This window comes from Pecten maximus, chromosome 17 (genome assembly GCF_902652985.1).
Source record: "Pecten maximus chromosome 17, xPecMax1.1, whole genome shotgun sequence".
Classification (NCBI taxonomy): Eukaryota; Metazoa; Mollusca; class Bivalvia; order Pectinida; family Pectinidae; genus Pecten; species Pecten maximus.
In genome coordinates this window covers 2421900-2437097 of record NC_047031.1, presented here as the reverse complement: position 1 = coordinate 2437097, position 15198 = coordinate 2421900, and the positions used below count along the sequence as shown (strand labels likewise).

Sequence of the window (15198 nt, the reverse complement as noted above, 5' to 3'; positions counted from 1 at the left end):
ATTTTTCAGATGATGATACCATAAAGGACAGGAGGTTGTGCTCTACCAGTCAAAAGGATGATAAAGACGTCATCAAGCTAAATAGTCTGGAAAGTATGTAACTGAACATATGGGAGACTCCTCAGTATGCTTAGAATTGTTCTCTGAGTTTGAGAGGTTTCAAGTAATCTTTTTGAAAATATGGATATAGTTTTATATAAGTGTAAAAGAACATTTAATTTATTATGTTCATGCAATCTGAAAAAGTGTGGAGATTTTTCAGAGCATTTAATAAAATATTCTTTATAATTTTGTGACAAACGTTTGCTCTTCATAAAACTTTTAGTTGTCTGAAAATTGATAATTTCATTCATTTGTTTCAGATGGGTTATCTAACATTCCACAACAACAATGTGAAGAGCAAAATAAGTATGTTGTTGTATTTGCTGTGTCCTTCAATGCTTGTTTGCTATAAGTGTCTATAACTTTCAAAATAATAATTTATTTTTTCCAAAACTGTTCCATAATGCATGGAAGTTGGGCCTGTACTATCATGACTGCCACAAGCTTAGTTTTAATTCCAGGCCTAAAGACAAACATCTTGAGTACATATAAGATTTTTTTTATTATTTTTAGCTCACCTGCCCGCAGGGCAAGTGAACTTATGTTGTGGTGCGGCGTCCGTCCGTCAGGCGTCAGCTTTTTCATTTAAAAGACTTCTTCTCAATAACCCAAAAGCCCAAGGACTTGAAATAGAGCCTGTAGCATGCTGGGGTGTAGGGCTACCAAGTTTGTTCAAATAAATGACCTTGACCTTCATTCAAGGTCACATGGGTCAAATAGGCTATAATCTTCAAACAACTTCTTCTCAATAACCAAGAGGCCTGGGGACTTGATATTGGGCCTGTACACTGTAGCATGCTAGAGTGAAGGGCTACCAATTTTGTTCAAATAAATGACTTTACATTCATTCAAGGTCACAGGGGTCAAATAGGCAATAATCTTCAATTGACTTCTTCTCATGATCAAAAACAAAAAAGCCCAGGGACTTTATATTGGGCCTGTCTGTAGCATGCTGGGGTGTAGGGCTACAAAGTTTGTTCAAATGAATGACCTTGACCTACACTCAACGTCACAGGTGTAAAATATTTTTTATTCTTACGAAAGCCAAGAGTCACCAATACCCAATATTAGGCCAATAGTATGCTGGAATGCAGGACTAGAAAATGTATTGACATGAATAAACCTAGCTTACTCTGATATTTGAATAAATTTGTTATCAGCATATTATCTATAGAAATGTCCTCAATCAACTGCAAAATTTGCTGTTTAACCTAGGCGAGCGATACAGGTCCATTAGGCCTCTTGTTTTTTCTCAAAGACGTAAAATTGATTCATGAATAAATATGATCCAACACAGGTAAATAGTTGTTAACACAATACGATGTAAATGAATATTATTTCCTTTGTAGACCTTCTGATGCTGTGTTCAAAACTGTAACACTTAAAGCTCAGGATAAGCAAGGCATCTCTGAGAAATTGGACAAGATGACATCCTCACAGAATAAAAGTGACTCTATCTGTATCTATCTAGGTAGTCCAGAGGTAAACACTGATAGCAGAATGGCAACTATTAAATTTAATAGTATGCTGCCTCAGATAATTTGTCCTAGCTTAATGGCTAGATTAAAAATAAAACATTAAAAATGGTAATAATGATAACAATTAATGTGTTGAACTATTTAAATGTATTCTCAAAAACCAAAGAGCCAAGATATAAGTCAGTTAGCATGCTGAGATGAATGGCTACAAAGTTTGTTCATATGAACAAACCTTTAATTTATCTACTTTCGTAGTCACAGAGTTTAAGAGCAAAACATATATTAGAACTCATGTGACCAAGAAGGCCAAGGAGCATCTTTGTAACAGGCTCAGATAAAATTATACCACATTGATGAGAATCAAAGTTGAGTTTTTTTAGAGTATGAATTTCAAGCAAATATAAGCAGAGATCAAGCAAATATAAACAGAGATATGCATAGGAAGACCATAGTATGTTGTGTTTGCATTGTTAGTTTGTAAACTTATCAAAATATGTCTTAATACTTAGTAAAACCAAATCTATAAGTATTGTGTCTTGTCATAGGTGTAGATCAATAATTACCTGATAAGGTGAGTATTTTTTTTTTCATTTCAGATTCTTATTGGCAAAGACAATATGTACCAGGAAGGCAGGGACTTCACGATAGAAAAAGCTTGTAACAAAGGCTCAAACGCAGATGTTTGGACAAACGACATAGAAGGAGCTTATAAAAAACCCTATAACGCAGTTGTTTTTTTGGCGGGAGACAAAAAAACACAGAGGTTACATGTTCTTAAGCATGCAAGTCAGAGTTACTTCCCTTTATTGTCACACTTACCGGACTGTCTATCCTGTAAAACCTGCTGTCTGTGATTTTTAGGTCATCTGAACCCGAATGGTCAGGATGATCTATAGCCATCGTGCTGTGTCCATCGTCGTGCGCCGTCGGCCGTCTGCCATCCTCCGTCCATAAACTTTTCACATTTTAAGCTTCTTCTCAAGTTCCACCAGTGCTATTCAGCTGAAACTTGCCTGAAATGATCCCGAGATGATCCCGACCAAGTGTTGTTATTTTTCTGAAATCCAAGATGGCCGCCATTGCTACCATAATGAAAAACGCATTTTAAACTTCTGTAGTAAAAAAACGGAGTGTAGTAAGGGGCGATAACTTGATTATCGTTCCTTGCGGAACCTTATGAATGTATGGGCTTATTCACCCATTTTGCCGGCTATTGTAGCGATTTGGGGGTGGAAAAAGGCACATACAATTTTGATGGTTTTTTGAACCATTGTAAAACTTGACTCGATCAAGGTCTGGATGTGTCTATTATCCCTGTGGAAATTGTTATTTTTGAGATATTTTGGGTCAAAAATGCCAAAATCAACATTTTGACTAAGAGGTTCTGTTTAAATCACCCTCAAAATTCAGAAAAAAATCCAGAGATATATACAATGCACATGTAAATAGATAAATGATTCCTGAAGAAAACCGTCTGTTTAGTTTTTTCGATATCTTTAGCAGAACGGTCACAAGATTGTTTTGAAAATGACCTATTTTTTCAACCTTCTCAGTATTTTTCCACTCGACAGGGGTATTTTCCTATAAATAGGCTGCCGGTTTTGATGACGCAATACAGGGCGTTCCTTTCCGTTTAGAACGGTTGAACAGATGGACCTGATCAGCATACAGAGTTATCAGCATTAAAATCAATATGGATCAACTGGTTTTATATTTGTTTTCTGCGAGTCATCTTGATGATGTCTTCCAAAGCCTGCATTTACATCAACAGGTCCGTTAAGATTGATGTTATTTAAGCAATAAACTGCCTAGATGCGGCAGACCTACTGGTATAACTGCCACATATGTCACAGACAGACTAAATGGTGCGCTAGCTGTAGGTCTGCCGCATCTAGGCAGTTTATCGCTTATATTTACGTTCTATTAATGAATCGCAAAAATAATCTTTGTTTACATTTTTTGCAAGTGAGATATTCATACGCCCTCAGGGCAACTTCAGTTATACTCTCATAGATGAAGCTGCTTTTGGTAGGGATTTACTAGTAATATATAAGGGCATTGCCACACCAAATGTAAATATAAGTTTATACGTAATAGAAATTATTAACACATTTGGTTTGGTTGGCTTGACCGCATATATAAAGGAAAACTATAGAATAACGCCATCCTGAACTCATCGGGTATTGTCTCTGAAATGATTCTCCGAGGAGTTCCGGATGGAATAACAACAGGGACTTCACGCCACTTACTCGTTCAATTCCAAGCTTTAGATTACATTTTACCGTCATGACCAGGACTTTTTGATATCATGTCATATTAAAAGTGACATTGGAGGTTACATCTGTTCTACTGTGGCCAAATGTGTTGCTTTACAGGATCAGTATTCATCGTCAACCCAGACCACCGTTCAATTCTTTTTGATAGCAAATCTAACTCGTACTGAGTAGTAGGCTTCCAGTAGGCCTAGTGTCAATGTTACGTGTTCATTAACGTTTTAGAGACAGGCGACGAAGTCACATGGGTCAAATAGGCTATAATCTTCAAACAATTTCTTCTCAATAACCAAGAGGTCCAGGGACTTGATATTCGGCCTGTAGTATGCTGGGGTGAAGGGCTACAGAATTTGTTCAAATAAATGACCTTGACCTTCATTCAATGTCACATGGGTCAAATAGGCTATAATCTTCCAACGACTTATTATCAATAGCCCAGGGACTTGATATTGGGCCTGTAGCATGCTGGGGTGAAGGGCTACAAAGTTTGTTCAAATAAATGACCTTGACCCTCATTCAAGGTCACTTGGGTCAAATAGGCTAAAATCTTCAAACAACTTCTTCTCAATAACCAAGAGGCCCAGGGACTTGGTATTAGGCTTGTAGCATGCTGAGGTGAAGGGCTACCAAGTTTGTTCAAATGAATGACCTTGATATACATTCAATTTCACAGGAGTGAAATCGGCTTAAATCTGTAAACAATAATTTTACGATAGCCAAGAGCCCAGATACTGATATTAGGCCAATAGAATGCTTGAATGAAGGACTAGAAAATTGATTAACATGAATAAATCTAGCTTCCTATAATATTTGAATAAAGAGGTAATCAGCATAGTATCTGTTGATGACCTTAATCAACTTCAAAGTTGATGTAGAGCCAGGTGAGCGATACAGGCCCATTGGGCCTCTTGTTTGTATCTTTTCATTGAATCACTTTTCAAGATCACTTAATCATATATCAGCATGAAAGTTTGTAGTTCATATAAGTCTTAGTCTTCAAATGACCTATTGTGATTGCCTTTTGTTGTTGTTTTGTACAAGGATAAAGAGAGAATTCGGCTAGGACTGACAACATACTTCCAGTTAAGGGGGGAGGGGGGGGGGGGGGGGGGGGGGGGATTTGAGAGTTCTGATTATGAGTTAAATAAAATTTGATTTACATGGGTCTGTTCCTTTATCTCAACCTGAGTGTAAGAGTTTGGCCAGTCCGCACGAGGCTTGTCGAGTGCTGGCCAGCTTAACTCTCACACGAGGGTTGATATGTCCTTGTTCATGGAACAGACCAATGTTTGATTAATTATCTCCCATACTTGCATGCAAATTAAGTTTTTTATGAAAATTGTTCATGGCATCATCTACAATGGTCTTTGTAATGTGCGTCAAAATTAATGACGTCATTATTTTTGACATAGTTCCTCAACATAAAATGATGACATTACGTTATTGTGAGCAGAGGCATATAACGTGTCTTTCCCCCTGTGTGAGATCGATTTATCTTTTCCCTAGCAACCGCAGGATTATGAAGTATGTGAGAAAACAAAGTTCCACTGTAGTGCATTACAGTTTCATCATATAATTGACCTTCGCCTTTTTTCCAGGTCAAGATTTAGACTAGAATAACTCCTCTTTTCTTATTTCAGATGCGTCGATCGAAATTCAGAAAGGCGGAAATCGAAGTGCCATTAGATCTACAAAAGGCCATCCGTGTTCCGGAGCTCTACGCCGTCTGTCTCAAAGATAACTTTGTCCGAATCCATATGGAGCTGATTGAAAATGGTAAGCGGTGCATCAATACAAAATTTACCTAATGATGAGTTAATAATTTTTAGCTTACCGGTTATGAATAACCATGAGCTAATGCTGTCACCCCGGCGTCAGCGTCCCACCCCAAAACTTTAAAGTTTTTGGGGTAAGTTTTTAGAAAGCTTGTAAGTTCACAAGTATACACCCCATACACTTCTAATTTGGTGTATACATTTATTAGAGGTCTAAGAGTGATGTTATGGAAAAATCATGCAGAAAACAATTATGATTTTTTTGCATTTTACCATTTTGTGGACTTAGCTTTTTTGGCACCAAAACTCACTTTAAAGATTTTGGGGGTTAGTTTAGTTTTAAGTCCGCATCCTTCTTATTTGGTTTATACATCCGTTAGAGGTCTAGGAGCGATATTATGTGACACACAATTTCAAAATGACATGCTTATACATACATAAAAAAGGAATGCATGGTGTGATTGCTGCCACCGTTGAGCTTTCGGAATAATTGATTGCACTTGTTAGAATTGTTTGTAGTAAACAATTTTCAAAATTGTTACATTTTTAGCCTACCAACATCGGGTTGTGGGCTATTGAGATTGTCCTGCGTCGGTGGTCTGTCTGTCGTCCGTTAACAATCATTGTTTTTGCTAATTCTTGAAAAGTACTGGAGGAATATTTTATGTGTTGACTCTCCTTGGTCTCTGGTTGGACCAATTCAGTTTAGATTTTTGATCAGGAAAAAAAAAACGGCCAACAGGTGGCCATCTAGGATATTGATATTGAAGTTTTGTTATTGCTATTTCTTGAGAAAAACTGGTGGAATATTCCTCAAAAGTCATGTAAAGGTTTCCTTATGTAACAAGTTGTGCCATTTAATTTTTTTTTTTCCATCTGGAAAAGAAAATGGCGGACAAGCATCCATCTTTGATTTGATAATTAAATTTGTCATCTGCATTTCGTGTAAAGTGCCAGAGGGATATTTCTCAAACTTACATTCCACCTGTTCTTGTTATCAGATTATTAAGAGGAAAACTGGAAAATTATTAAGAGGAAAAGAGAAAAATACAGAGAATTTAAGCCTGAAATAGAACCGATAAAGATCATTAAAACGTGGGCGTAAATATCCCTCTGGTTGTTAATTGAAAAAGAGGCATTACCTATTACTTTTTTAATACATAAATGTCTTTTGAAAATGTGATTTGATTTTAATTACATTTACATATTGAATTTGAATTAAACCTTTATCAAAATTCAATGATAATTAATTGATATTCAGTTTGACTCATTAATTGATATTTGAATAAAGTTGTAATAAAATTAGTATCTGCATATCAGATTTATAACTTAGATAAGCTTCAAAATTCAATTAGAAGCAGGTACATAATACAGGCCCATTTGATGTGCGTCATTTAAAATATCTGTCAAAAAAGCCGTTCATACACCAGTGAACAACAAAAAATAACAATTACTTCTTATATTTACATTTCAAAACTATTTTTCAACGTAATCTTTGAAAAAAATCATTAGAAACAGTATTCTAAGTTCGTTATACGTAGTGACGAAACAGCTGAATGATCAATGTAACAGCGTAACAGATAGTTCCAATTTGGCGGGAAAGGTAATCAAGTACACAAGTACACAAAATATAGTTCCATACAAATTCATTATTTGTAATGATAGTATGAGCTAATTCGCCTATTTTGCCGGCTATTGTAGCGATTTGGGAGCGGAAAAAATGGCACATACAATTTTGATGGTCTTTTGAACCATTGTAAAACTCGGCTCGATCTAGGTCTGGATGTATCTGGTATCCCTGTGGAAATTTGTATTTTTGAGATATTTTGGGTCAAACATGCCAAAATTGTCACTTTGAATGGTAGCTTCTGTTTAACCGGTCCTTAAAAATCGGCGTTTCAATCCAAAAATTTGAAACTCCAAACACAACAAGAAGAGATAGTTCTGAAGAAAAGCGTATCTTTAGTTTTTAGGTCACCTGAGACAAAGTCTCAAGTGACCTATTCTAATCCCCTTTTGTCCGTCGTCGTGCGTCGTCCGTCGTGCGTCCGTAAACAATTTACATTTTCGACTTCTTCTCCAAAACCCCTAAACCAAATTCAATGAAATTTGGCAGGAAGCTTCTATGGCTAAAGGTCAACCAAAATTGTAAATTATATGGTCCCCACCCCCCAGGGGCCTCAGGAGCGGGGCTAAAAAGGGTCAAATTGACTAAAATTTCAAAAATCTTCTTCTCTACTCTCAGATATGGTGGAATCAAACACTCTTCATAGATGGAAGGGTCTTAAGGTGCTTTACCAAAATTGTAAATTTCATGACCCAGGGGTCTTACGTTTGCCCCTGGGGAGGGGGTAAACTTTACTATAGTTTATATAGGGAAATCACATTTTTGACTTTTATTTGTTTTATTTCTATTGGAATTCATTCTAATTTGGTTAACATTATCAGCATGGGATGACAGTTTGATGGCATGCACATGTTGGCCCTGACTGACCCCCCAGGGGCTGATGGGCGGGGGTAAAAAGGGCCAAATTGACTGAAATTTCAAAAATCTTCTTCTCTACTCTCGGATAATATGGAATCAAATACACTCCATAGATGGCAGGGTCTGAAGGTGCTTTACCAAAATTGTGAATTTCATGACCCCGGGGTTTCAAGTTTGCCCCTGGGGAGGGGGTAAACTTTACTATAGTTTATATAGGGAAACAACATTTTTGACTTTTATTTGTTTTATTTCTGTTGGAATTCATTCTAATTTGGTAAACATTGTCAGCATGGGATGACAGTTTGATGGCATGCACATGTTGGCCCTGACTGACCCCCAGGGGCTGATGGGCGGGGCTAGAAAGGGCCAAATTGACTGAAATTTCAAAAATCTTCTTCTCAAGACCAAAATAAGTTGGAATCAAATACTCTTTAAAGTTGGAAGGGTCTTAAGATGCTTTACTAAAATTGTGAATTTCATGACCCAGGGGTCTCAAGTTTGCCCCTGGGGGAGGGGGTAAACTTTACTATAGTTTATATAGGGAAATCACATTTTTGACTTTTATTTGTTTCATTTCTATTGAAATTCATTCTAATTTGGTAAACATTGTCAGCATGGGATGACAGTTTGATGGCATGCACATGTTTGCCCGGACTGACCCCCAGGGGCTGATGGGCGGGGCTAAAAATGCTCAAATTGGCTGAAATTTCAAAAATCTTCTTCTAAAGACCGAAATAAGGTAGAATCAAACACTCTTCATAGTTGGAAGGGTCTTAAGGTGCTCTACTAAAATTTATTAATTTAGTGACCCGGGGGTCATAAGTTTGCCCCTGGAGAGGGGTTAAATTTTACTATAGTTTATATAGGGAAATTACATTTTTGACTGATTTGTTTGATTTCTATTGGAATTCATTCTAACTTGGTTAACATTTTCAGCATGGGATGAAAGTTTGATAATATGCATATGTTGGCCCTGACTGACCCCTGAGGGCTGATGGGCGGGGGCCAAAAAGGGTAAATTAAATTAACTGAAATATTTCAAATCTCAGGTGACCGTTAAGGCCCATGGGCCTCTTGTTCTATATCTTAGAACGGCCACAATAGGGTTTTGAAAAAGGGTCGTATTTTATCGAGATTTGGCGGATGTTACGTCACCAGTCACCTAAATATCCAATCAGTAGGCCCGGATGCATTCACCTTCCTATTAAATCTTCTGCCCAAACGGGAAAAACCCACAATCTATTTTCGATTTGGTTGGGTGGTCCCTAGAAGCCCTGATTTTGACATCATAATGATATACATGACATTTGTTTTTATCTTTGATCGTATATGTAATTATTTATCGATTAGAATACCGCGAGTACATCTGTTATAAGATGAACTTAGGGTTGATTGTTTGGTTGTTTTATCACCACGTGTATATATTGCAATCAGGATCTTTTTGAGGCTGGATCTCCTTAAAGTAGTGGGTGGCTACCTCACTGAACAACAACATACGAGAGAGACCCTAACGTATGCTTGCATAGATGCCAATTGATGTCTCATAATCAATTAATGTGTCATATTCCAGACAACTGAATAATTATGAAAATTATTACAGTGGTAACCCTCAAACCTTCAATTTCCTCGCGCCAGTATTAATATTTAAACGTATTTGAGAGTTTTAAATGTTGCACGAATAAATTAAGTGCAAGTGAGAAAATTAAGTGAAAGTGAGGAAATTAAGAGCAAGTGAAGGTATTTATGCTAAAGGAAAGGAAATAAAGGTTTTTGGGGTTACCAGTGTTATAAGATAACCAATAATCCATTTAGTGTCCCACTTAAAAAAAATGACACAAATGTTCTTCAATGTCATGGGGTTTGCAACTGATCTTTTATTTTCCCTTCGGTCAGCCAAGATGGCCGCCACAGACTTCTATGCCTCTGACTGGTGAAAATTTAGATATTGTTTGATTTTGATTACCGTAAATATTTGCGTATAGTGCACACTTTTTTTCAAAAATTGACAAGTGAAAAAGACCACAGTGGTCACAGTGGAACATTGATGCGAGGTTTCAGGATAGTGTTGGTGTTATTAGCTCATTTGCCATTTTTGACCCATCAGCTGTTCCCTCCAAAGACTCTGATCATTTCAAGACCTATGGTGTCGCTCAAGTTCAGATTCTGGCTGATCATTTCTTCGCAAATGATGACGAAAAGTATGACCAGTTGATGGCAGAGTGGGGAAAGTTAAAGTATGATCTTGTGATGGTCTTTAAAACAGAACTTGAATCTGTTGACCTGCAAAGCCTGACTGCAACACAGTGGTGCCTTGAAACGGTGATGGGCATGGAAAGCACCTATGGAAAGCACCTATGGTCCTGTATACCCACTCCTGGTACCCATTGCAAGAGTCGCCTTGGTCCTACCATTGTCAAATGCGTGGCCAGAGGTGCCAGTCGTGTTAAATTGGTGAAAACAAGATTGCGAACCCGCCTAACCAACTCTATGCTTGACAGTTTGCTGTCAATTTCCATTAATGGGCCAGATGTGACAGATCCGGAATGTACCAAGATCCTGACCAGTGCAGTACAGAACTGGTTCTGCCAAAAGAAACGACGACCATCAAGGATCCTCAACAACAAAACCAGACTCCAAGCACTGGAAATAGCCTACGAGACAGTGCCAGCAGAACAAGAGGAGTCTGAAGAGGCTAGAATGTCACGTCTCATTAATCTTGAAAAGTATGATATTGCTGCTGCAGCGTTGGCTGCCAATGTGACTGATGAGAACGAGTGTGACAGCGACAGTGACTACAGTAGCGACACCGACTTTTTCTAGTCTAGTTCCAAAGAGACCACTGCATGATGGCATGTGGCTATAGTTTTGTTTCCGAACTTATTTCGCGCAGCAACGTTCCATTATTTGTTCAAAGCATGTGTTTCAATGAAGAGATGCTAGATGATCTGGTGGTCATGTTAAAATGACTACATAGTCCAGCTCTTACAGTGACATAAATACTTTTTTTTCTATATTGACATTGGGTTAAAAACTTTTATAAGAATTTCATGATTATCAGTATTATAAGTTGATATTTTTTAGAACTATATTTTTACATCTTTTGTGATCTTATTTTACTTTCATTGAGTTTATTTTAATGATATTTGTATTGTAACATGACTATCTTGCTTTACACATTGTATTTTATGTTATCTTCAATTTACTCAAGTTTCATATTTGATTTCATTTATCAATGTTCTCGTACTTTGTTAGTCTTGTTTTTAGTTATGAAAATAATTTCTTGTTAGCTATATTTATTTAGTATCATTTGATTTGTTAAGTTTAGACATTTTTTTTTTATTTTTGAAACATTTCATTTTATAAATTTTGTTTTACTTTTTTCTATTTGCTTTTGCAATAGCTAATTTGTTTTTAATTAATTTATCATTTTATAAGTTATATTTGAATTACCATGCTCTCTACATGTATATTTTGACATTGTGTTGATATATACTGAAGATGTTGTTTTTTTCTTGTTTTACATTTTTCATTGTTCATTATTGTTCATCATTGAACCATTGTTGAAATATGTCAAGAGTCACATTCTATCATATTCTGTGTTCACTTCCTTGTTCCCATTTGTTCCAGTCAATTAAAAGACAATTCAGATGTTTAAATCTGTGTATGTTCTATCTGAAATACTTTTTAAAATAATTAGTTATAACCAAACAACTAAAACAGAGATGCATACCTGAAGTATGATTTTAAGAAGTGTTTTTTTTTTATAAACATCTTTTTTGCTTTCAAAGTATAGAAGGATTTCAAAGTGCTCTTGATTAGAACTTGTCAGTAACTGAAATTAATTGAAAAATGAAAAACTCTTGGTCTTCTTTGAAGTGTCAGCTCTTGAAAAATTCATAAAATTTCTCATTTCTTTGTAATGAAAAGAAGTACACTTTTGTGAATGAAATGTCCCAAAAGTCATCTCCAGGCATTCAGCATTTCAAAAATTTTCCGGGGGAGACTCCCCGTACCCCCCTTACGAGAGGGGGGCTGCTCGCCCCCCTCTCGTGCTCTCCCCCAGGCCGCCTTCGGCCTTCAAGCTGACTAGGCCTGTGGCGGTATAATGTAAACAACCTGTCAATCCAATGTGTCAAATCTGGCCGGCGATTCCAATTAAATGTGGTACATTGTAAATAAGCTTTCATAAGTTACAAATTTCTATCATCTTATGATTTAGAATTCATCTACTGCTCAGTTGAAAATTGAATTTTTTATTATTTTTTTTTTTTTTTGAAAATGAACCTTAAAAACGTACCTGCGCACTATACGCGAGTGCGCACTATACCCGAATATTTACGGTACCATTGGTATATGGTATATATTGGTATTAGGGGACTGCGAATTCCATTGCATGGGTATTGTTGCCATATCATGGCTTCTGATTTGTCGAAGTTTAGACAATGGATTTGGATGCAAAATGGTACATTTTTGTAAATAGGGGAATTCAAATTCAACCACATAGGATTCATTGCCATAGCAACCACATTGAGGAATTCAATTGGTCAAATTTTAGATGCAAATTCAAATTCACGGATTTTCTTGCCATATAACCACGCTGATGCTTCATATTGGTCGAAATATTAACATTGAACGATTTTGATGTAAACCAGGAATCGTGCATGGAACCTCTGAACTTTAAGACGGACATTTCTGTATCACCCTCAGCATTTATTTTTTTTCTGTCTTTCGTGCTCATCCAGAGTTATCTTCCCTAACTACACTTCATTCTTTCTGTGACACTCCTTTAGGTGTCACCCCACTAGTATTGAAATGTTGTCTTCAATTTTACAATTATTAACAAGTTTTAAAGTTGATAAAACATAATTTCATGTGTAATCAAACACGATTTTATATTCACACTTCTGCATTCTTAATGTTGACGTTGGCACCGTCAACAATGTACTGTATGTATTCATACGCGGCAGGTTAATTGTTCACCTAGGAATGAACGCTAATTTTGTTAGTACCTTCATATAGGGAACACACAGTGGAAATGTAAATATTGATAATTAATTGATATTCAGTTTGACTCATTAATTGATATTTGAATAAAGTTGTAATAAAATTAGTATCTGCATATCAGATAACTTAGATAAGCTTCAAAATTTGTTTTGCTGTCTTCTTTACAGCGATTCCACTGGAGAAAGTGATTAAGCTCATTCCTTTATTGGATCCTCTCCACATTTGGCCATTCTCAAGATTCATACTCCTTGAAATACTAGCTATTGTCAATGCTATGCATGAGCAGAACATCACACATGGGGATTTGCATGGTAAGTTGTTATAGAATAAAGGTATAGTCACTAACCAGTTGATATAAACACCAATTCTATAAATTTGACTATCACATCATCATCTAGTGTAGAAGTTCATTATTCTACTATTCTACTTTTGAATATCCTTGCTTTACAGACGTAACTTACAGGATTCCTTTGGTATATCATACATCTACCCAGCTAGCAGACATACGCTACATTTCAACGTTTCTATAACGTTCGTTTAACGCTAAATTTCTGTAATGCCAAAGTAGTTTTTGACACAAACGTAAGTTTAAGTCTATGTCAGCGCTTTTGAGGTGTAGCTGACAAAATCTACGATGCCCTCTGGCGGATACTGCCTTGGCCAATCTAACCGTTGCTTTACAGTAACTCCGTAATGCTATGCAGTAAATATTTGTAAATATCGTAAATATTCACGGTAAAAAATGACATGTAGTAAAGTTCAGCTATAAAAAATCACCTTTTGTTTTGTTGACACAAACGTAAGTTTGAGTCTATGTCAGTGCTTTTGAGGGCTCTGGCGGATACTGCTGTTGGCCAATCTAAACGTTGCTTTACAGTAACTCCGTAATATTATGCAGTAAATATTTGCTTAACTTCACGATAAAAAATGATATACAGTGAAGTTCAGCTATTAAAAAAATCACCTTTTGTTTTGTTGTATTTTAGAAGCTGACAGGACAATGTGTGTTTTTGGGGCATTTTCGTTCGCTCTGACACAACTTCCACTACCACTTCACAATCATATTCTATCGCAAAAAAAAAATAGTCCCGTGACTTACGGAGTCAAATGCAACACTGCAGTTTCGTTAGATATATGACAAAACAACAGAACCTCACAAATAGATAGTTTTCAAAGTATTTAATTTAAGTATGTTCTGTCGATGATACGTAAGAATACTTTTCCGCGTTGAACGCATTAGATTTCACGCGGAATGATACAATCGACTTTTCGCTGGCGCCACATTGCTGCTTACCTGTGACCCGGAAGAAAAATCTACTAACATCACGCTGAATTTTCATCATCGACATCTAGCTTATGTGTTTTTTTTCTTTGGTGGCATGTTACTGAATGGGTTATGATATTGATCGGAATATCGTTGTTATTTTGTACATTGAAAATCATTCATCCAGCATCCGATTTTGTCCGCCATCTTTCAGTAATGTAAACAATAATAAAAGCAAGAGTAGGTGATCAAACCCAACTTTGACTGTCATTTTCTCACTGAAATATTAACTTGCATGTGATTGATGTAGTCTGCAGATGGTTAGATTATATAGATGTTTTTTTTACGAAAGAAAAATAGTTGTCTATTCATCATGACAATATCACAACAACGGCAGTCGAGTACCATACGCATGTTTGCAAATAAAAAGTTAAATAAATTCTCACTGAATAGGGTTTCGAAATGCCAAATGGACTTGTGAATATTAATATTGACTTCGGATCTATTGATTATATCCTAGGTAATGCACATGAAGTTTTTCGTTTACAAACGCGTACCGCATTAACGTGGCTGTCTGCATGCAGATGTAGATGTCACTGAAAATTTCATCTCTAATTATAGCGACTGATTCTTTTTTTCTAATATTCGTGATGGTTTAAAAAAAATAGAAAATGATCTATCATTATCATTTGAAATATTACATAACAGTCGAAGCATATTATAAAAAAGAAAGGGGTCTACGATGTACATCTACATAGACCTTTATTATCTTTGGTGGAGTTTTGAACGCTTCAGGGACGGTTAAAGGGCAGTAACT

The 15198-nt window shown here is 36.4% G+C and overlaps 1 protein-coding gene across 5 annotated transcripts in view; it reads left to right on the top strand.

Annotated features, from left to right (window-relative positions):
• LOC117315014 overlaps nucleotides 1-15198 on the top strand; it is a 69293-nt gene that overhangs the window by 7320 nt on the left and 46775 nt on the right. For 2 of the 5 annotated variants that reach the window (XM_033869140.1, XM_033869143.1), the window contains 6 exons: nucleotides 10-93; nucleotides 363-408; nucleotides 1452-1584; nucleotides 2177-2362; nucleotides 5494-5629; nucleotides 13285-13428. In XM_033869140.1, the coding sequence (XP_033725031.1) occupies nucleotides 10-93; nucleotides 363-408; nucleotides 1452-1584; nucleotides 2177-2362; nucleotides 5494-5629; nucleotides 13285-13428 (729 nt within the window). Of the gene's footprint in view, nucleotides 1-9; nucleotides 94-362; nucleotides 409-1451; nucleotides 1585-2176; nucleotides 2363-5493; nucleotides 5630-13284; nucleotides 13432-15198 lie in introns of all 5 variants that reach the window. The other 3 variants (XM_033869144.1, XM_033869142.1, XM_033869141.1) reach the window with 2 other exon arrangements.